This window comes from Nilaparvata lugens, chromosome 3, assembly GCF_014356525.2.
Source record: "Nilaparvata lugens isolate BPH chromosome 3, ASM1435652v1, whole genome shotgun sequence".
Lineage (NCBI taxonomy): Eukaryota > Metazoa > Arthropoda > Insecta > Hemiptera > Delphacidae > Nilaparvata > Nilaparvata lugens.
The window spans coordinates 60,319,198-60,343,949 of record NC_052506.1 but is presented as its reverse complement, the minus strand read 5'-3'; the positions used below and the strand labels follow the sequence as shown (position 1 = coordinate 60,343,949).

At 34.5% G+C, this 24,752-nt stretch overlaps 1 protein-coding gene across 17 annotated transcripts in view; it reads left to right on the top strand.

Moving 5' to 3' along the window:
* LOC111047429 (leucine-rich repeat-containing protein 45) overlaps positions 1 to 24,752 on the top strand; it is a 75,293-nt gene that overhangs the window by 46,308 nt on the left and 4,233 nt on the right. For 16 of the 17 annotated variants that reach the window (XM_039424232.1, XM_039424241.1, XM_039424236.1 and 13 more), the window contains 3 exons: positions 12,213 to 12,334; positions 20,592 to 20,863; positions 20,977 to 21,136. In XM_039424232.1, coding sequence (XP_039280166.1) covers positions 20,593 to 20,863; positions 20,977 to 21,136 — 431 coding nt within the window. In that variant the 5' untranslated portion in view covers positions 12,213 to 12,334; position 20,592. Of the gene's footprint in view, positions 1 to 12,212; positions 12,335 to 20,228; positions 20,529 to 20,591; positions 20,864 to 20,976; positions 21,137 to 24,752 lie in introns of those variants that run through there. The other variant, XM_039424248.1, reaches the window with a different exon arrangement.

Sequence of the window (24,752 nt, the reverse complement as noted above, 5' to 3'; positions counted from 1 at the left end):
TACCCTTCCCCACTCAAATATCATAAAATCGCATGTTCCTTGGCTGCTGATTGCGATTGCCCACCCCTAGAGCAGGTCAAGTGCATCAAGTACCTTGGAGTTTGGGTGGATAGTAGGATCAGTTGGAGAGAACACATAGGTTATATAAAAAAGAAATTATTGAAATATATTCGAATATTTTATCTTCTCAGAACTGTGTGCAATTCGGAATTGATGAGAAAGATCTACTTCGCTCACATAAATTCCAATTATTTTGAGTATGGCTTGGAAATTTGTGGGGGAGCATATAAGGCTGCTTTACATCTGTTAATTATTCTACAAAAATCATTTATGAGAATAATTTCTTACAAAACGAGATATGATCACTCTGCACCAATTTTCAAAGAGCTCAGAATACTGCCTATCAGGAACTTATATATTTATAAAACTCTAAAGCTGTTTTTTGATAGGAGTGGTGAAATGCAGCTGATTAATATGCGCAGGGTTGGGAGGAATCAACAAAATGTGCAAGTCCCTAAGCCCAACCTTACAATTTTAAAAAAATTCTTCAATTTTAGCACAAAAGTTTTTTAATAGACTTCCTGTAGACATAAAAAAGTGTAGGCAGAAGACAACTTTCTGCAGATTATTACATAGCCATCTGATACATGAAGATGTTTTGGGTTATTATGAAAATATTGTTTAAACTGCAGGCCTGCACTTAATTTACCACTTTTTTTACAACTGGTAAGCGCAACATTTTTCTTTTTTAGTTTGTAATGTTATTGTTTATAGTGTAATATTGTTAGTATTTTTAAAATGTTAAATTGATACAGAAGTTCTTTTTCCTTTTTTCTTGTCTTTTTAGTTTTTTTCTACTCTTTCTTAATTTGCTTTGTAAACTGTAAAACTTTTTTTTATTTCAAGTAGTTTTTTTTCTGCCCAAACAGGTTTCTGTAACCTTTGGGATTATTTTCCATGTATATTTGATTTTTGGTAATGCTCTTCAGGGTATGATTGTGATTTCTTATTTATATGGTAATTGATTCAGTGACTATGTATATGTTCAGTTTCATGTTCTGTATATATTATAAAAATGGAAAATAAATTGATTTGATTTGAATGTCACCATTCAGACTATATTCATTCAGGTTCTTTTTCATGTACTACAACAGATGTAGACATATAAAGAAGGGAGAGTTAAGCCCCCAAGTTTACGGAAAAGTCACCTACACTTTGCTAGAGGTGGTACCTGACAAATTATTCGAATGGCCTTCTTTTGTAGTCCAAACAGTTAAATAGCTGTAGTGGAACAATTACTCCAGAGCTTAATCCCATAGGTAGGCTAAGTGGCTGTATACGTGAACATGAAATACACTCATTAGAACTTCATGATTCACAATATGAGCCAATCTACGCAGGACAAATAAACCTTTGCTAAGTTTACCAGCTGTATAAGCAATGTGCTTATTGAACATGGTACAAAATTGTTAACTAGTTACGGTTCCTACACCTTTATCAATCTATAGTATACTGCTTCATTCTTTGGATTAAAACATGAATTCTGTAACTCAGCTGAAGTATACTCAGTATACTTCAATACTATAGTAGATCTGTAAACAGTAGACCTCGCGCAGTTATAAACCACAGTCTCTTCTAATACTGTCTATCAGAGTAAATTCTGTCCTGTCGTGTCGGCGAGATATCGGTTTGAAAACGGCTAATGATGGCTGATCTGACTGTTTGGGTTGGTGTATCGACAACGCTAATCGTTTGTTGTAAACAAGAGTAGGCTACTATCTATGAATGATCTTGAATTTCCTTCAAGACTTACTGGCAACTGTTTAGCCCCAGTTGAAAGCAGAGAAAGATCGAGAGAAAATAGTTTCCTAATCAAATAGATTCCCTTGTTCAGCTTGCTGGCAGTGACGTCACTGTTCCAATTATTGTGAGACCAATTCGGACAATTGTCCAGAGTGAAGCTTAGAAACTTCTCTCATTGTTAGCAAATCGCTTCCATTATAAGTAACAATTACATTTCGGCGTGCACTTACAGCTCAACCACAATTATTTCATCTCATTGACAGTCCTGAACTTTTCTCATCGTATTATTGAGAAGATAATTATTGATATCTATACTCCTAATCATTACTTTTTTGAAAAATCCACGAAAGTTAAAATAAATGACCGACCTTAATGAACTATTCTGTTTAGTACAAAACATAAGAAGCTTAAGAGAAAACTTTGACCTTTTTTTAATTGAGCTTGAAAGTTATGCAAAAAAACCGCAGTGTATAATTTTAACAGAGATTTGGATATATAGTGATGAGTCTGTTCAGTCTGTCAGTCGAGTTCTGGATTCTGAAGCGATAGGACGTTGTTTTTCGAGTGCTCTGTTATCTGTTGCTGCGCTACTGTACAGGTCGACAAGAGATAGCTTCTACACGTAAAGTTATTCAAGCTATTTTCTATTATTTACTCTCTATTTCGCAATAATTCACGTAATTTTTCTATTCTTTGCATCCACTTTCCTTCTTTCTTTTGTCTGTCGTATTCCTCTTCCAGTTTCAGGGGCTTCCCATTCAATATCCGTATAAAGACGTCACGATAGCCCTCTTGACGCAATTTTCCTTTCAACTACCTTCTATTGTCATATTTACCCTGATTTCCGTATATTTCATTTCAAATTTATTTTCCATAGTTATTCGCTTACTCGGCGCATATAATATTTTAATTTGTTATCTATTAAACCGTGTTCTTTCATAAAATTTATTGTTTGATATGGCTGATAAATCTGCATGCACAATATGCCAGGCTGCAATTCCGGCGACTAGAAGCAAACTTGCATGTAGTGATTGTAAAAAACTAAGTCATCCTCAATGTGTTAACATGACCAAGGCAGACGTGGAATGTATTGTCAACGAGGGTCAGATTTGGAGATGCCCACCTTGTTCCAAGTTGAGGAGGCAGAGTATGAGTGCTGTGTCTTCTGCTGAGGATGGCAATGCCAGCATATCACAAGTGATATTTATGCTAGAGGAGGCCAGAGAGGATAGGAAGCGAATGGAGAGGGAATTTAATGCTTCTTTCGAGTTTGCAAACAGTAAGATTGACGACCAGACTAATACAATTACTAATCAAACTTTGAAAATAAATGAGTGCCTTAGATTAATTGAGGACTTGAAAAAAGAGAATGCAAGCCTTAAGAGGAAAGTTTGTGACTTGGAGACACGGCTCGAAGATGCTGAACAGTACACACGCTCCAATACACTTGAAATCTATGGAGTACCAGAGACGAAAAACGAGGATGTGTATGAAACTGTAAAGAGAGTGTGTAATGCTCTTGATGTTAATATAACAAGAGAAAAAATTGACGTCTGCCATCGACTGGGAAAACCTAAGGGAGACAATCGGCCTGCTGGTATTATTGTGAAATTTGTCAGGAGAGAGGACAAGTTCTCGGTGGTGGCGAGGAGAAAGGTTAAGCGTAATTTATCGACGCAGGACCTTGGATTCCAGCAGCAGGCAGTAGTCTACATCAACGAGAGTCTAAGTCCGGCGCGGAGAAGAATTTTTGCAGCTGCCAGGGAGGCTAAGAAGAAATATGACTACGCTTATCTGTGGGTGCAGAACGGGAAGATACTAATGAGGAAGGAGCAGGGTAAACCGATTGTGAAAATATCGTCGTTGAGTGATCTCGATAGACTTTAAATTGTTTTTTCTTAATGTTTCAATACTAGAGGAAAATATCAATGACTTTCGTTTATTGCAAAAATTTCGCTTTCGCTACTCGGGTAGAAATAAGGAATGTTTAATTTTTCATTGTTTGTTTTCTCTCCTATATAAAATTGATTTCTCTAGTTGGTCAAACGTTTTATATTACTTATATTATTTGATAATAGTATATCGTAGAGGTTATGAATCCAATTGTGCACATTGGGTCAAGCGATGTGCTCTAGTTGGTTTATCTCAATTTTTGTGTAATGATAACATTTTCAGCATTGGAAAGCATAGTACTGGTGACACAAATTTTATCACTCAGTTCAGAGCTTTATCAAGCTCCGTTATGATTGTGATGGCTATCCCAGTCGAATTGATAACAGATTTTTGTAGCGGTCTATCGTTGTTTATTATCAATCATGTTAGTTTAAACTGTTTTCTTCTATTCATATTATGTTCTGGTGGAGCTGCTTTTGCCAAATTGATTTTCATTTGTTCAAAAGATTCATTTATTTTTCCCCCATTTATATCAAATTTATGGAAAAGAGTGCAATTGTTGATTGATGCTAGTTAATTTAAACTTCAAAGTTAGCGAATGAATAATTCTGAAACGACTCTTTTAAGCTCAATTGATGAAGTGAATGAGTTTTTTGATTCGGATTCTGGTATTTTGTTCTTCCATCAAAACATCCGAAGCCTAAATACTAATTTTGATAACTTCCTTTCATACATTAATAATTTAATAACCAAGCCACATATAATAATTTTAAGTGAAGCCTGGTTGCAGGATATGAATGAATTAAATTTATATAATATTGTCGGATATGAAAGCTTTGCTGCTGCTGGTTCTGTGACGAGGGCGGGCGGTGTTGTGATCTTTGTTCATTCTTCTATTACTGCCACTAAAAAGGATTGTTGCATTGCTGACTGTGACTCACTGTTACTTTTTTGTAAATACAAGAATTATTTATTTAATGTGTTAGGTTTGTACAGATTTCACCTAGGTGATCGGCATACATTTATTGCCAGTTTTGATAGATTCTTGGCTACCACCAGGAGCTCAGATTTATATTGTCTAGGGGATGTTAACCTAAATGTTAGTGTTTCGGATGTTTATAGTGATTCGTATCTAAATTGTCTCAATGGAAATGGTATGCAGCAGTTAATAGATATAGGGACGAGGGTAGTGGGGTCATCTTCAACCTGTATTGACCACTTATCATATCGTTCAAATCTTTTTGTCATTGACAAAGTTGCTGTCATTGAAACCCTAATCACGGATCACCGGGCGGTGGCTTGTATTTTGCCTATAGTTATTGAAAAGAGAAGGATTCAGCAGTCTGAATTTAAAAAATTGGACCACAAGCGTTTGAGTACCTTATTAAAATATGAAAATTGGGAACCTGTCTTTGAAGAACCCGAAACTAACAAAGCATTTGATATTTTTTATCAAATCTTAAATAACTGTATTGTAGAATCACAAAAAAATATTAAATACAAACAGAACATAAAAATGTTAAAGCCCTGGATGACTCCTGGTTTGTCCAATGCCATTTATGTAAGAGACAAATTGCATAAGATGCATAAAAATGATCCAAACAATTTGATCCTCAAAAGAAAATTCGTAAATATGAAAGATAAAATAAAAGTATGGGTGAAAGAGGCCAAACTTCTATTTTACTCTTCACAGTTATTCATTCAAAAACATAACCCCCGAGAAAAATGGAAAACAATAAAAACACTTTTGCCAGTAAAAGACAATAATAAAGATACGGATATTGTGTTGCAGGAGAATGGTATTTTAATTGATGACAACCGCCTAGTTTCTGACGTAATGAATAAATACTTTATTGAAATGCCTAAGAATCTTTCTGATTCTTTTCCTGCTTTACCCACCCATATTCAGGCACAATCTTCAGAGTCCTTCAGAATTAAAACTAGCCATAAATCTATTTTTTTCAGCCCTGTTACACTTGTTGAACTCAAAACATTTGTTGACTCTCTTTCTACTCGTAAAAGTTCGGGTGACGATGTTGTGACTGCTAGAATCCTTAAAGATAACTTTTCTTCTATTTCTTCAGTTCTTTTATATTTGTTTAACTTGTCGTTGGTATCTGGTTGTTTTCCTGAAATACTGAAGTCGGCTACTGTTGTTCCCATCTTCAAAAAAGGAAATAAACTCAGTAAAGAAAACTACAGACCCATCTCATTATTACCAGTCATGTCAAAACTATTTGAAAAAATTATAAAAACTAGATTACTTTCATTCCTCAATAGCTGCAACTTTTTTTCGGCCTGCCAGTTCGGTTTCAGGGAAAATCTTTGTACAGAAATTGCCTTACAGCATCTTTTGGAATATGTCTATTCAGGATTAAACAGTGGCTGTAGTGGCAAAACAGCGGGAATCTTCCTGGATATTAGTAAAGCATTCGATACAGTTAATCATAGTCTGCTGTTCCGCAAGCTGGAGAGTGCTGGTGTAAGGGGAATTCCACTAGATTGGTTTAAGTCCTTCCTACAGGGTAGGAAACAGTATGTAAGGATCAGAAACGTTGCAAGTGAAGTATTACCCATAACTTGTGGTGTGCCGCAAGGTTCGGTTCTTGGCCCTATTCTCTTCTTAATTTTTGTAAATGATTTGTATAATGGTGAATTGAATGGACGGATAACTGCTTTTGCGGACGACACTGCTCTTTCATATAAAAGTAATAACCTTCAAGATTTACATCAGAAAATGCAGTCTGACTTGAACAAAATATCTCTATGGTTTACATGTAACAAACTTAAAATTAATGTAGCCAAAACTAATTATATGATGTTCAGTCTCTCTGGAAGTGCTGACTTGCCTGCTCCACTGCGCTTTCACTCTCCGGTTTGTTCCTATTCTAGCTGTGACTGTCCCAGTATCAGTCCAGCAAAGACTATCAAATATTTGGGTCTTTCACTGGATGAAAATCTGAATTGGAGGCAACAAATTGAAACTCTAAAGAAGTCTTTAAGGTTCTATTTGATGATTTTCCATCGCATTAAATATTTGTGCGATTTTAATGTAATGAAGGAACTTTATTTTTCATTTGTACATTCCAAAATTGAATATGGAATCACATGTTGGGGAAGCTCCTATTACGCTAACCAGGATCCAATTATTAAACTTCAAAAAGCTTTTATAAGATTGATAACGGGCAGTAGGTTTGATGATCATACATTTCCACTGTTCTGTCATCTTAGAATTTTGCCTGTTAGGTTCCTATATGTATTCAAGGTTTTGTCATTGTTCTTCAATATAAGTGGAAATAGAGGTGTGACAATTGATTACTGTCAGCCTGTTACCGCACTTCGACAGACCAGGCGGACTGCGGCTTCCCAAGTCAGATGTCCTAAACCCAATTGCACTCTTTTTCGTAAAACGTTCATTTTCCTGGCACCTAGATTTTATAATGCTTTGCCGCTTGAGGTCAAGAATGCCATTGCTGCATGTAATTGTGGAAATAAGATTAAGAGATTAATTAAAATTTGGCTTTTGTCACTCACTCCCGAAGCTCTAGAGTTTTTGTTCATAATTATTGTTTAATCCGTCTATTTTTCTTTCCATTCTGTTAACTTTGCATTCTGTTATCTTGCTTTTCTTTTTATTTTTTCTCCTCTTTATTTTTTTTTGTATTTTCCCTGCTCTTCTTACCGTTTTTTTTTGCAACATAAATCAATAAATTAATCTTTTCACACAATTTGAATCTCTATTTTTAATGATTTTCTTTTGCTTTCTCTAATTAGCATCATCTCTTTAATAATTAAATACTAATATCCTATTTTGATTACAGCCCATAAATGTTTTTTTATCTCTCTTTTTTCTTTTTTTTCAGTCCATTCTATTGCTTTAGTAAAATAGTGTGTTAGACTCCCTCCAGCGGTCCGTAAGTTGCATCTTACGTGCTGGATTGTATTTTTCTCAATAAGTAATAAGTTGCATTATAATATTAAAATATCTCATATTATAAGATTTTGTATATAATAATCTTGTTTGTTTGTTTTTGATATGCATGTATTTTACATTTCCTTGTATTGTGCTTATTGAGAATAAAACTTCATTCATTCATTCAGTCTGAACTTTACCCAATAGATGGATACAATTGTTTTACAAATTGCAATGACAATTATAGAGCAGGTGGAGTAGCGGTTTATGTGAATAAAGAAATAACAGCAATAGCCGATAAGATAGTTCTAATCTCTGTAGATGCCTTAAAAGTTGACTTTATTTTTGGTAATGTCGAAATAAGCCTTATCGCTGTGTATAGATTTCACAATATACCTGTAGATGAGTTCTTCAAAGAGATAAAAACTGTATTAGATAAGTTAGATAACGATAATTCTATCATAACAGGTGACATAAATATTGATCTGCTTGATAGTAATCGAGTATCAGATGAATACCAATTCATTATGTCAAGTTATGGGTTTACATCTTATGTTAACGAACCGACTAGAGTAACCAACATATCAACTTCATGCATCGATCACTTATGGTTTAGATACGTAACAACAAGGAATTCTTTCAATCCCTCCACAATTATAAAGAATTGACTAATCACTGATCATTATGCTATAGAGTTTTATTTTGAGAAAATGATTAAGAAGCGAATAAATCATTCACCCAATACTAATCACAATAAAAAGCAGAAAAAAATAAACGTTGAAATTCTCGCCAATAAATTAAATAAAATTAACTGGAAATGTGTCCTCGATCTTTCAGACGTAGATTTAGCTCTGGATAAATTTCTAGAAATTTTCAGTGAGTGTTTGGAAATAGCATGTACAGGAGAAAGTAATAAAAGGAAAATATTTACACAACCACCACATAAACCATGGCTCACTCCCTACTTGCTAAACCGAATAACAGTTAAAAATCGCTTATACAAAAAAACCACAAAACAACCATATAACGAGAACTTGCTAAATTATTATAAAAGGTATAGGGATAAACTCAAGAAAGAAATACAGGAATCCAAAAATAAATATTTTCGCGAAACTAAACAATTTGAGGTGAAACTCTAAGGAGACTTGGAAAGTAGTGAATACGCTATTAGGAGAAAATAACAGGAGAGAGCCAGGTAAAAAAATGAGAGCAACAAATGGAGAGACTCTCCTAAACGAGAATCTAATTGCAAATGAGCTTAATAATCACTTTATCAGTATATACAGCGCTAAGAATACAAAAAAGCTAAATATCAACGATTATAACAGTTATAAAATACTTTTTGACAAACCAATTCACCATTACCATTCAATGTTTTTCACACCAATAACTAATTTAGAGATAGAAGGAATTGTACTCTCAATGAAATCCAGAAAATCTCCAGGCTATGATAATATAAGAATTGAGCTAATTAAAAATGTAATAAAATCGTTCTCTAGCACCCTTGCTCACATATATAACCTCAGTTTGGAGACTGGTGTGTATCCAAAAAAAAATTAAAAAATGCAATTGTAGTACCAATTTTCAAATCTGGGGATAAAGAAAATCCAAACAACTACCGACCTATCGCTCTTCTCTCAGTATTTGCAAAAATCCTAGAGAAAGTTGTCAGGATAAGATTAGTAAACTTTCTAACCAAACACAGTTTTTTCAGCAAAAATCAATTCGGGTTTCAAAAAGGACTAAGTACAGAGGACGCCATGCTTAAATTTATCTCTGAAATATATAATGGAATAAACAATAATAAGAAATGTGCCGGCCTCTATTTGGATATCCGAAAAGCGTATGATACTGTGAATCACGATATATTGTTGGGAAAATTGCAAGACTCAGAAGTTAGAGGTGTATGTAATAATTGGTTTAAAAGCTTTCTAAGTAATAGGTCACAACAGGTAAGGATTGGGGATTCGCTAAGCGAGCTAAAACTTATAGATACAGGGGTAGGTCTACCTCAGGGGTCCGGTCTATCAGCTGAGCTGTTCCTTGTGTATGTTAATGATCTTTGTAACGGCAACTTTGAGGGATCTGTCACAGCCTTTGCCGACGACACAGCACTGAGTTACAGTGCAGATGATAGGGGTCAGTTGGCTCAGATGATTGGTGAAGATTTAAAGAAATTGAATTTATGGCTGCAGGTGAACGCCCTAGAATTAAATGCCAGTAAATCCCACATAATTGTCCACAAGCTGAGGCCTGAAGGAAATGATTTAATGAATATATCATTTCATTCAAATGAATGTGATAGTCCAATAAACTGCACCTGTGAAAAGATTTCAGAAGCACCCCAAGTTAAATATCTAGGTATTATAATTGATTCCAAGCTTACTTGGAACCAACAAATAATTAAATTGAAGAGGGAACTTACGTGTGTATGCAGAAAATTTTACTATATAAGAAATTTATGCCCCGAATATGTCATGGAATCGCTGTACTATGCACTCGTAAACAGTAGACTACAATATGGAATAGCGGTATGGGGAGGAGCTTATTTTAATAACATTAAACCTCTTGTCACCGGGCAAAAATACATATTGAGGACCATAGACAAAAAACCAAGATTATTTAGCTCTTTGCCAATTTTCAGAAAATGGGGATTTCTACCACTAAGGTATCTGTATTTCTTCAAAGTATTGTCAATTTTCTTTTTTAGAAGTGGTCAAGTGAACGTTGCTAACCGCGAATATTATCTCCGATCCGCAAGTAATTTAACCAGGCCAAGACCACACAAAGAAATCTTTAAACGTTTTTATTTATTTATAGCCCCAAAAGTATACAATGAAATTCCAATTAGCATAAGGCAGCAAAAAAATCCGAGAAGTTTCAAGTTTTTTCTGAAGAATTGGTTATTGGAAAAGCAGGATGTTGAAGTGTGGTTTAGAGATCTCAGATAAAAACTTAATAATATTGCAATAGAAATATAGTTACAGGTCATTTAAAGAAATCTATTCAATGTGTGAAATATTCAAATCTAAGCTTAGTAGGTATTTGCTTCTGTTTGTGATGTAAATAGATATTATTATTCAAGGTAAAACAACCCAAGTTGGAGAGTGTAGATATAAGTGATTAAGTGCCCTAAGATTGCTCTAGAATGGATAGATGGCAAGGGATACGTTAAGTTGAATTTTTCACCTTATGATGAATGGATATAAGTGGAAGAGTAATTATATTGTTTGTTTTTAAATAGAGAAGTCAAGTTTTGTTGATTCTAGTACCTAACAGTTTTCTTCGCGACAGGGATGTAGTAATTATTATTTATAGGTTTATAATTTTTCTAAATGACTAAAACTATTTGCTGGTAACTCCCATAAAGGAATCCTCGGGAGTACCTAATTTCTCTGATAAGGAAGCAATTGTATGATTATTTTGTTATATAATTTCATTGAAAATTGAAATGTTTCTTCATACTGTTTTCATTTGAAATTGTAATTGTGATTTTTCCTTTTTACGAGAAATAAATTATTATATTATATTATATATTATTATTATTTCAAATTCCTTCCAACACAACATTATTGCACTCCAACTGAGCTTCTGTAGTAAATTTGAACATTTTCTGTTCATTTGTTCTCGGTAAAGCTGAGAAAGAGCAAAAAAAAACGCTGGAAAACGCAGATTTTGGGCGTATCTTTTGCGTTATTTCAAATTCCTTCTAACACAACAATATTGCACCCCAGCTGAGTTGCTGTAGTAAATTTGAACATTTTCTGTCTTTTTGTTCTCGATAAAGCTGAAAAACGCTAAAAAACGCAGATTTTGGGCGTATCTTTGGATTTTTTTCCAATTCCGTTCTTATTGCGCCTTAAAAGGGCCAACTGAACACACCTACCAAATTTGAAATGTTATGTCATATTTTTATCATATGTTAGGACGATCCAGTCGGGGGTCCAAACTAAACGTCTGGCTAAACGGATATGGCGAGCGAAGCGAGCCTGACGACTAATAATGTAATATTCCCAGGAATAGCTCTGATTGAAGTAGCAGTACCCAATAAATTTTTCAGCGATAAATCAGGACCTCCTAAATAGGTATAATAATACCTATTTAATACCTATTTAGGAGGTACTGGATAAATTGGTATTTAGGAGGTCCTGGATAAATGCATTTCAATCTTCAACTTGCTGCCAACCTAACAAAGTCAACTCAACTTAATGCCAACCTGACAAAATTTTTTATTTAGTTACCAGAACAACTGTTTCGAAGAGGTAATCTCTCTAGATTATAGTTCTATATTAACATAATATGGTATGGACATTTCAATTATAATTTTAAGATATTGGAATAAGAAGAATGTACATGCTAAAAGACGAACTTTGAACCCTTAAAAACCACCCTTAGAGTTAAATATCGCCAAAAGATTTCTTAGTGCGCCTCTGAAGGGCCAACTGAACATACCTACCAAATTTGAACGTTTTTGGTCCTGTAGATTTTTAGTTCTGCGAGTGAGTGTGTGAGTGAGTGAGTCAGTCAGTGAGTGAGTGAGTGCCATTCCGCTTTTATATAATGAATGTAAAACATGATTCTGAAATAAAATTTTTCATTACAGCGCCGCAAAAGATCTATGCCGATGACGGTCAAGAATTATTTCATGACAAAATAAAAGAAGATGATTTGTACTTGTCAAAAAGATTTTACAATGGTTTGATTGAAGAATCAATTGATTTACAGGTAATTTTCAATTTAAATAATGATATCTGAAAATAACGTTTTGTTAAATAGAGGTCATCTATGCCAAAGATTTATTGAAGTTACTTTTAATTTACTAATTACAAGAAGTTATCAATTCAATTATTATTTTTAATCACCAAACGTCTCAAAAGTAGAGCTATATACCGGAAGCACGTATTTAAAGTGGTGATTTTTAATGTAATCTTATTAGCAAAATTTCCTGTGTTCGGTTTGTTTAGTACTCAAGAGCATTACCATTCCACACTTGTTATATCATGAATATACAGGGTGGGGCAGAGCCGATTGACGAGTTTGGAAGGTTTATAAGTAATGGACCGTTCAACTTGGAAAAAAATTCTTCAATGGATTCAACTCAGTTTGGAATATAGTTTTATTGTTAATTTTTTGAAAATTATATCAGTTAGATGGCGGTCATAAGCAGCAATACACTGATGTAGCGTATTTTTGAAGTTTTAGAACACATTTTGGCACGATTGGTAAGGCCTGGATCTCTTCACTGATTCGCTCCTTAAGTTCTTCCAAGGTGTGTGGGCGATCTTTGGAAATTTTATTCTTAAGTTAATCTTATAGAAATAAATCGCATATGCTTAAATCGGGTGAGCGTGCTGGCCATAGTTCTTTGAGAATGGCAACATCACCGTCAATGTCACCTCCCAGCGTTATGTGACAATGCTATTAACGTTTCTGCGCCCCAAATTGGAAGAACTTGCTGAGGAACATTACTTGGGAGGGATATGGTTTTGGCAGGATGAATCTACAGCCCACACAGGGCGCATTTCAATGAATGTGTTGAGACAAATGTTCCCAGGGCGGCTTATCTCACTAAAGGTGGACTTGAGGTGGCCGGCACGCTCACCCGATTTAAGCATATGCGATCTTTTTCTATGGGGTTACCTGAAAAATAAAGTTTTCAAAGATCGCCCACACACCTTGGAAGAACTAAAGGAGTAAATCAGAGAAGAGATCCAGGCCTTACCAATATCAGTGTGCCAAAATGCGTATCAAATCTTCAAAAATACGCAGCAATAGCATATTGCTGCTTATGGCCGCCATTTAACTGATATAATTTTCAAAAAATTAACAATAAAACCATATTCCAAACTGAGTTGAATCCATTGAAGAATTTTTTTCCAAGTTGAACGGTTCATTACTTATAATCCTTCCTAACTCGTCAATCGGCTCTGCCCCACCCTGTATATTTTAAAGTAGTCTTTAAATAATAAACTTTTCCAATACCTTAATGTAATAATAAGGAGAAAATGTCCGGCTACATTAATAATACTATATTACTGTGTAGTAGCCTAATCTGTAGTTCTCTTTATTATACAGAGTTGGTGAAATGTATGGACACAGATCAATATTCCTCTTACAAGGATAATTTGACAGTTGAAAATTGAATTTAAGAATCTAAACTTTTATTTTATCTTGAAATTCTGTATCGAAATCATCCATCAGAATGATTTATACCACCTTCCCATGTGAAAAATTAAGTTGGATTCAAAATGGAGTAGGCTACCAAAATTTTGAAACGACATAAAAGTAGTTTTTCAATTCGAATAGGATCCCAATTAAATCTACTGTCAAATTATTCTTAAAAAAAAAAAATATATATATAAGGTTTTTTCATAATTTTTACTAACTCGTCTATTTAAGCTCACTTAGTTGTTATTATTACATGATTATGTCTAAGGCTGGCCACTAACGAAAGGACATGCATGATGAACACACATGTCGTCATGAATATTGTTGTGTCATCTGAGCAAAATGCTTTGAACAAAAATTTTTGAGGATAGATTTTTTATTTTTTGTTTTTGTTCTTTTTTCTTCACTACTCTATTTGAGGTTAAATTATTAATAGGATCCATATTAGCTTAAGCTAAAATGTAGCGATTGCTGAATTTCAAATCCAACAAACTTTTTGATCACATAATAAACACCACAAATCTTCCTAACCATCAGAACATTTCCGGTCTACACTGTTGAAAATGATCGCTAGACGATTGAAAGTACTCCAGTCATCAGTAAGTAAAAGTTTTTAATATTTACTTAATAATCGACTGCATGTCGTGTTCAAATACATAAAAAAGTGTGTTTATACAAAGCAGCTCGGAATGGATCAAGAAACCATCACCGTTAAATTATTCTTGTATCTTTATAATACGTAATTTTCCAGTAGTTTATCTATTGTTATTGGTTGGTCATTTTAGGTTAAAAGCCTCTCGCTGATGAAAAAACATGCATGATGAAGAGTTGTGTATATCTTGGTTTTGAAGCATCTAAATTCGAAAATCTACTTTGTGAACATATTTAGTCCAGTCAATACAGACATAGAAAACGGGGTGTGCTTGCAATTTATATTGTAGTTCTGATTTTTCAATATATTATTTGGGTACATAAGAGAAGTCCAGAACCAATTTCTTCATGCAAAATTCCCTCGTGCTAGATACAGGGTGGCCCAAAAACCTCGTATTTTCGGCTCATTTTCCAGTTTTCAGCTATTTCTGCCAAATCTCGTAATCGGACAGAAAAATTTGCTCTCGCCTTTTTTTTAGATTATAAAATTTTGAATAAAATGAGATCATTCAGAACTCTCTACCTCGCATGATTACTGAGTTATAATTTTTCAAAAATGAGTGAAATTTGAAGAAAAAAAAATTTTTTGATGAATTTTAGTTTTTGATCAACAATATCTTCCGATTGTTATCATTTAGGTGTATAATTCAATATCCCTCTGGGCGTATTTTTGTGCTCTACAATCTGAGATCAGGTAGAGCGCTCTATCTCATATAGATTTCCAGGTACACCTGACAACAATGCTCCTTGTATTGTGAAAAACACCTAATTTTCAGCTTCAAACATCATCACCAACTACATCAATCAATCATTTATTTCTTTCCAAAACATACATGAAAATGTACATGAAAAAGTCAAAAACTAAAAACCTACTTGAAGCTAAAGAGAAATAGTGACTGTATAAAATTAATTTTTTTACAGTAAACTCGTTTATACTGTAGCATGCTAAATCTATCAAATATGCTCTCAGCAATTTTTTGAATTTTGATCTATCAGGTTCATGTCTTATGCAACCTGGGAGACAACCAATAAATTTTATTCCCATGTACGTTGGACTTATGTTGTGTGTTGACTTGTGTTGTAATTATGTATATCTACTTGCCGTGGGAATCTAGATTCGTTATTTTTTATATATAATATTGTCCTATAAATGTACAGGCTCTACACCGTCATGAACTTTAACTTACTGAAGAATGGCTTGCATGATTGCTCTCTATCAAGATTTAGAATTATTCTTATTGCTTCTTTTTGTAATAGGAGTATTCTATTTAAGTTTGAGATGCTTGTTCCTCCATATATTTCAATTCCATATGAAATGTGGGAGTGGATCATTGCAAAGTACACTGCTTTCAACGTTTCTAAGTTGGAAATTTTCGCTACATAGTCGTCTCAGCGCGAAAATTCCTGAGCTTAATTTTTTACATATTTTTTGAATGTGAACGGACCAACTAAGTGTGTTTTCAAGATATAGACCTAAAAATTTTATTTCTTCCCTATTATTAAGTTGTTTCACCTCTGAATTTCTACAAGTAAAATGGAGGAACTTTGTTTTGTTATCATTAAGTAGCAGATGTCTATGATTTAGGTACTTTTTAGTTAATGATATTGTTACATTTAATTTCTGTTGTGTTCCAGTCCTTATCAGCAATGCACAGACTTATATCGTCAGCGTATAAGCATAATTTACTATTTTCAACTAAATCGCCCATATATTTAGGCAATCCCACCAAGTAGCACAGAAACAAAAATGGACCTAACACCGATCCTTGTGGTACAGAATAGTTATTACATTTTAAGTTTGATCCAATATTGTACTGATTTTTATTGCTTGTATACTTTATATTTACATACTGTTGCCGTCCTTCTAGATATGACTTGATCCAGCTAAGCTCTTTACCTCTAATTCCGTAATTTTGAAGTTTATTTAATAATAATTTATGATTCACACTGTCAAATGCTTTGGTTAAATCCAGGAATGCTCCCACAGTATTTAATCCCTCATCTGAGTTTTCTAAAATATTTCCTATGAACTCTATCAAAGCAGTAATGGTTGACCTGTTTTTCTATAGCCATGTTGTTCTTTATCAAGTATACCATTAGTTTCAAAATAATCAATTAACTGAACTAGTACACACTTTTCAAATATTTTAGATAGGGCAGGTTGGATGGCCAAAGGTCTGTAGTTGAGAGGATCAGATGGATCTCCTTTCTTATATGCTGGTATTACTTTTGATATTTTTAATTCGTTTGGGTACACTCCAGTTATAATATTGAGGCATTGATTACGTGCAAAAGAGGTTTGATGAGTAATGACTTAGCATCCTTGATTATTTTTATTGGTATGTCATCATAGCCGGCTGACCACTTTGGTTTTATCGAATCTATTATTTTACTTAAGTCCTTCTCTTCAATTGTATTACATCTAAATGATAATTTTGTAACTTTTTCATTTTTCTCATCTGTTACGTCACTTTTGGTTAGATAAGGGATGACATGAGTGTCAACCATCCCTACAAAATCGTTGTTTAGCATGTTTGAAATTTTATACGGATCATCTATGTCTATACCATTCTCTTTAAGTACAATATTTTTAATAACTTTCTTGTCCTTCTTGTTTGTTGTTTCATTGTTAACTATTTGCCATATTGTTCTGTTCACATTTGTTGATTTTTTTTATTTTTGAGTCAATATAATTCTTTTTTTATAGAGGATAATTCTTTTTAGATGCTTTTTATGTGCATTTATAGTTTTCTTCAAGTTTATATTACTTTGGTCTTTCCTGTATCGCTGATGCATTTCAATTAGCCTTTTATGTTCGTCGACAATCTCACTATCAATACACTTATTACTACATTGTTTTGCTCTTACTATTCTACCAAACGGAAAGTGAAGATCAAAATAATATTTGAGCAAATTGTAAAAGTATGAAAATTTGTTTTCTACAGGACTCTGATAAAGTTCAGTCCAATCCAATTTATCTAGATCATTTATAAAGCGCTGAATTTGGGACTTCCCAAACTTCCTACCCATTGTTTTAGTCTTTAAACCTTCACACTTATTATTTGTGTTTAAAATATGGAAAATTTGTCCATCGTGGTCTGATAGAGCTGTTATCAAACATTCCACTTTAATAGAAGTTTTGGTGAGACTGGTAATGAAATTGTCGATTGCTGATTTACAAGTTCATATTCATTACCATTTACCATTCATATTCATTACATTTATAAAATCTGATTTCTTTTTACACTCCCTCAAAACATCCACATTGAAATCTCCTCCGATTACAACATTCTGGTTAATTTTGCTAATATCTACTAAAATTGTATTCCTGGATAATTTCATTCTCCAAGCCATCCTCTCTCAAATCAAACCTTTGTGGAATCGTTGCAAGTATCAAATTGGTATGATTCAATGCCGCTATTTGTTTTCCAGGTTAGTTGCGAATATCATGAACACTTTTCGGTCTCGACAATAAGTGCTCGGATTTATATTGTTTGTACCTCCTATCACAATAATATAATCATCTACAGTATAAGTGTCAATGTCATTTTTATTCAGAACTGAGGACATGACTACTTCAAAAGGTGCACCTGACTGTACATGATTGAAAATATTATACTTTCTCTTAAGTCCATCATTAAAATGTTCCAAATATGAAAACAGGTCACGTCCTTGGCTGTCACATGTCACTGTTAGCTTTGGCCGTTCACTATCAGCAATAAAATTTCCATATTTCTTAGTTTTGTTAACACAAATTTGTTTTGTGAGGAGTTCATCAATCTGGTCTTTGAGATTTGATACAATATCCTTCAATTCATAATTTTCTTGCATTATAGAATTTATTCTGTCATAATTTTTCATTATCTCAAGTTCCATTTCTTGAATCTCCCTGTGATGGGTATTATTATTTTCATTCAAAATCTTGATTGTTTATTGTTCTCGAATAATAATGCTATCCAAGCTATCACAATCTGGCTTGCATTTCTTGGTGGTCAATCCGTAATAAGATTCGGTTTGCGTACTTATACTTTGAGAATGTGCATTCTGATCGAATTTAAATTCTACATCATCTCGAACTATAGAGATACCGATATCTTTAATATCCTTGATTTTCTCGATGAGTGCATCTCGATGACAAAGCAACTGATCTATGCGTGCTATCAGTTCATCCTTTTCCTTGAGAATTAAGTCGTCTGTCTGACACTCTGCATCATTCAACTCACCCCTCCGTCGACTATTCAACACAGAGTCGAGTGCCAATCTCTGCGTCACTGAGGCATTAGCTACTTTGTCCAATCTTTCTATCAATCTTTTCTGTGGTTGAAGGCTATTTGTCAAGTTAGGTGGAGCAGGGGGTACTGGATGTTTGGAATGTCCTCACATTGATATTTCGCACAATGACATAAGTTCATGAGATTATGTTCTATCAGAATCACCCGTTAGATGCACTTCATTTCAGTATTTCCTAGTGGAGAGGCGCGCTTAAGGACACCTCAAGGATCAAAATTTCAAACTTTACACAAAAAATGGTCAATTTCATTCGAGTGGGTAGAGGGGGACAATTTTCTCATCCTCACTAGATTTGGAAATTTTATCAGAAGTATTTCACAAGACATGCAGCTTTGAATATAGAAATTGGCCACTTTTTGTGTATTGGAATAAGGGCTTAAGTACACTCAACAATAAATCTTCCACTTTTCGACCAAATTTGACTTATGATGCATAATTTTGGACCGCCTTGACGAGCCGAGAAGAATGAAGTGTAGCACGATGAAATCTGAGCATTGTGTCAGAAGTTATAAGTGTTTGAAATTTTGATCCTTGAGGTGTCCTTGAGCGCGCCTCTCCACTAGGAAATACTGAAATGAAGTGCATCTAACGGGTGATTCTGATAGATCATAATCTCATGAACTTATGTCATTGTGCGAAATATCAATGTGAGGATAATGTAGTTTTTGATGATGGTTGAAGCTGAAAATAAGGTGTTTTTCACAATACAAGGAGCATTGTTGTCAGGTGTACCTGGAAATCTATATGAGATAAAGCGCTCTACCTGATCTCAGATTGTAAAGCACAAAAATACGCCCAGAGGGATTTTGAATTATACATCTAAATGATAACAATTAGAAGATATTGTTGATCAAAAACTAAAATTCATCAAAATTGATCTTTGTTCTTCAAATTTCACTCATTTTTGAAAAATTATAACTCAGTACTCATGCGAGATAGAGAGTTCCGAATGATCTCATTTTATTCAAAATTTTATAATCTAAAAAAGGCGAGAGCAAATTTTTCTGTCCGATTACGAGATTTGGCAGAAATAGCTGAAAACTGGAAAATGAGCCGAAAATACGAGGTTTTTGGGCCACCCTGTATCTAGCACGAGGAAATTTTGCATGAAGAAATTGGTTCTGGACTTCTCTTATGTACCCAAATAATATATTAAAAAATTAGAACTACAATAGAAATTGCATGCACCAATGTATATAGTGGTGACTGGACGAATTTAAGGACTGAAAGTTCTGTGACGTGAAGAACTACAAGACAACCTATTTCGGACTATGTGTAACCCTATCTTAATTTGGAAGAGAAATAGCACAAGGTTACCTTATTTTTTATCTCCCTATCATTTTGATGATGTAGCCTACTTATTGTATGAATGAGTGAATAAATAATGAATGCATGTCCGTCGTTAGTGGCAAACCTTAGAAAACATAAACTATTAGAGCTATTGTGTCTTATAGAGAGTAGGTAACCTATATTTCATATAGAAATAAATTGCATTATATACGATTTTCAGTTCTCGCTTGTTGAATCAAAATGCTTCATGCCTTTGTGCGAACCGAGAACAGTGTTTAATACTTTTTCCAATTTCATGAGAATGTGCCTTGGATGACAATTAACTCAATAGAACTTCAGCTTTAGCATTTAGGAACAACAACGCTTCTCTTCAATCGTCTATATCTCATTGAATTCAAGCGCTTATACCGGTAGAAAAGTCTTTCTGATCAACTTGAAATGTTTTTATCAGGTTTATTTTCTCCATTGACGTTTATACAATGAGTTATAATGACTATTTTTTCAAATATACATTATTAATTAAATATTTGTTATACTCAGATAAGATATATTTTTAAAATCACCTGTACATATTTGATTGCAGAATGGGCCCGAAAGGTGCGGTGAAAATAGGTGACTCGTTGGAATACACAAAAACAATAAGGAATCTTGATTTGAGCTGCAATGAATTGGAGGATGTAGGCTTGCAAAGCCTTGTCACCGGACTAGGCTACAATAAATCTATTAAAAATCTCAATTTGAGTAATAATAAATTTACGCATTTGTCTTGCTGGCAATTAGCTGAAATTTTCAAGGAAAACAGTAACATACTAGATGTTGACATATCTTGGAATAACATAATGAATAAGGAACAAGGCAAGTATGATAATAATATAATAAAAGTTGAAATATGATTAGAGAAAATGAATGCATTTTTAGTAATGCGTTTTAGTATTTCATAATCCAGGTTTTTTCCTTAATATTTCCAGGAATAAAATTTTTTCTCAACTCACTCTGCAAATTAAATGAAACTCTTGAAAATATCAATTTCGCGTGGAGTGGTCTTAACGGTGAAAATGTACCGGCATTTTTTAAATCATTTCTGGCCCGTTTCAAATTTATCAAGCATTTAGATTTGAGCAATAACAGGTAAAATTAATTTATTTATGGTACATTTAGAAATCATGATATTCCATTTGTAGCCTATAATAATTAAATCTTATACTATTAAACGAGCTACTTCTGTTTATATGTTTGTATTTCACCGGATCTCGAAAACGGCTCTAACGATTCTCAAGAAATTCAGAATATAGTAGGTTTATAATATAAAAATTCGATCGCACTAGGTCTCATCCCTGGGAAAACTTGCTGGAGGAAATTAAAAGGATAATTATTATTCATCCTTGGAAAAACATCTGATAATAATTATTTCGTCGTCTGTTGGTGATGGAAGTGAGTGAGCGAGTTCATGTGTGTGGGACTGTGTCAAAATTATGACTCAGCTTTTGAACTTTTGTAATCATTCAATCAGGTACTTGGTGCCGGTTGCAAAAAAGCCGGGTTATCTTCAATCCTGATTTATTCCAGTAGATCCATCTTTTTGAAATGATCTTCTCTGATTTGGTTCACGTGAAGTTAATCAGGATTAAAATTTAACCGGCTTTTGTGCAACTGGGCCTTTGAGGGATATTTTTGCATTCCTCTGGGAATTAATCTCAATTTACTGTTATTCGATGGAACATTTCTGTATGAATGTTATTATAATTTCTTCTTTCGTAATAATTTTGTATGCTTTTGTACCCCAGAGCGAAGCTCGGTTCCCGATATTGAACAATAAGTATATTAGACATTACCTATGTATTGCGTAATTAAATGAACAATAATTATTATGCATTATGTATTGTGTAAGTTGGCATCATCTCAATAAGAATACTTCATCAGCATTTCCCATTATCACAAATCATCATTATCATTATTGGCACTACAGCCCATGTAGAGCCTTAGCCTTCACAACCACATCCTTCCACCCCTCTCGACATTCTGCTGTTCTTCTCCATCTTCTTACACCCGGTCTTCGCAAATCCTCCTCCACATCGTCAACCCACCGCTTTCTTGGTCTTCCTTGTAATCTTCTTCCTCCGGGTTTGCCTTCCAGCACTATTCTTGGCACCCTCCCTTCCGGCATTCTGCACACATGACCAGCCCATCTCAGCCTCATACTTTTCACAACAGATAAAATACTGGTCTCTTCGAACAATCTTCCTAGTTCCTCGTTTGTTCTTATCCTCCATATTTCATTTTCCTTGATTGCTCCAAAAATTCTTCTTAAAATCTTTCTTTCCCATCTCTGAAGCAGACCTTCTTCTCGCGTAGTCAATGTCCAAGCTTCGGCCCCATATGTCACTATTGGTCTTAAAACTGTTGTGTAAATTTGCATTTTGCCTTTTTTTGACACATTTTTGGAATTCAGGATATTCTGCAGGGCGAAATACACCCTATTTCCGGACATTATCCTAGCATCCACTTCTTCCGCTACATTATTCTCTTCCGTTATTAGGGTGCCCAAATACTTGAATGATTTCACTTTCACAAAGGTTCTACCTGATAACTGTATCTGTGTTCCATCATTCACTGGCCTCCTGGACATAACCATCACTTTAGTTTTCTGCATATTAATTTCCAGGCCAACTTCTCTTGCCTCATGTTCCAGCTTTTCATAGATCTCTGTCAGTTCCCTCCTGTTTCTTGCTAGTATGGTCACGTCATCTGCATAAGCCATTATTTGGCACATCCGGTTGAAGAGTGTGCCCCCGGGGTTGTTGGTGGTCACCTTTCTGATAATATTTTCCAGCACTGCATTGAATAACATGGTTGACAGCACATCTCCTTGCCTCAGTCCCCTTCTTACCTCAAAATCATCTGTAACACTTCCATCAATCTTGACCACAGCTCTGCTTCCTTTCATCGTCATACTTATGAGACGGATCAGCTTTGTGGGGACATTCAACTCTCTAAGTGCCTCATACACTTTCACCCTACTGATAGTGTCATATGCCTGTTGGAAATCAATATATATCTGCTGCACGTTGACATCAAACTCATAGCATTTTTCCAGAATTTGCCTGATTTTGAAGATATGGTCGACTGTTGATTTACCTGGCCGGTAACCACATTGATACTCTCCAATATTACATTCTATCAATGGCGTCATTCTTTTTGCTAGAATTTTGGCAAAGACTTTGTACAGAATACCCAGTAGGGTGATTCCTCTGTAGTTTCGGCTCTGTAGTTTCGGCACTTCATTTTGTCCCCCCTTTTATGAACTGGACAATTTATACCAATGCTCCATTCTTCTGGCATTTTTTCTTCTAACCATATTTCATTGATTAGAGCATGCATCCTCTGTACAAACATGTACCCTCCTTTTTTGACAAGTTCTGCCGTTATTAGATCTAACCCAGGGGCCTTATTGTTTGCAAGATCTTTGATAGCCTCTTTCACCTCATTAAGCATTGGTCTACCCACTTCCTCTTGTACCGTTCTCACATCATCATAAGCAGTTTCAGCTTCTTGTTGGCCATGGTTCAAGACTTCATCAAAGTGTTCTCTCCATCTCCTCTTTATTCCTTGTTCATCTCCTATCATATTTCCTAATTTATCCTTGCAGTACACTGCCCTGGGTTGAAACCCTTTCTTATCTTCTCTTATTTTATTGTAAAACTTTCTCATCTCTCCTCTGCCATAATGCTCTTCTATACTCTCCAACTGCTGCTTCTCATATGCTCTTTTCTTTCTTCTACATAACTTATCCGCTATCCTCCTTTCTGATTTATAATCTTCCCCACAGTTCCCCGTGTTTTTCTCTGGATCATTTTCATTCTGGCCCTATTTCGTCTTTCAATTGCAGTTATGCATTCTTCATCAAACCAGCGAGCCCGAATTTCCTTCTTTCTAGAGCCAACAACTTCCCTTGCAGCTCCAATCACACTTTCCTTCAGAATACTCCATTTTCCTTCTACTCCCTCAGTGTTCCATGCATCCTCTTTCTGTTCCAGATAGTTCTTCAAGCATTCCTCATATCTGTGTGACACCGCCTCTTCTTTCAGTTTTGCCACATCAAAACGAGCTTGGGTTTTTGCTCTCTTGTTGTTTGTCACTGCAATACGCTGTCTACAACCAATCCTGACCATATAGTGGTCTGAGTTTATATCAGCCCCTCTATTATCACAAATACGCTATGTAATGTCAAATATCAGTAACTTTATATTCTCTAAATTGTAATTTGTCCAGGGGTTTAGGAGAATGGACTCTTACAAAAAAAAGAAAAACGGGGTTTCCACTTATCTAAAAATTTTCAACTGAGATCTTTAAATGTTCCGAAATACATATTTTTCAATTTAGTTTTTTTAATGAATTTATTGAATTTGAATTTTTCTTCCAACTCTAAAACAGATCAATCAAAAGATAGAATTGGGTGGTTGGTTGGAGTAAGTGATTGTCAGAGCCCGTCGTCTGATAATCAAGAGAGCCCGAATTCGAATCTCGACTGGGGCAAACGTTTTTGACCACAGCATAATCACATAGATACGGTCATCCCGTCTTTCGGAGGAGACGATAAGCCTAAAAAGTAGTCATTTCTCATCATCATCCCTCTCACTCATTACCCACGCACAAGCCTAAGAGCTTATGTGGGCATCACCCTCAGTATTATTATTATTATAAAATGTTTCAATTTTTCTTATAACGATATTGATTGATATAAGTT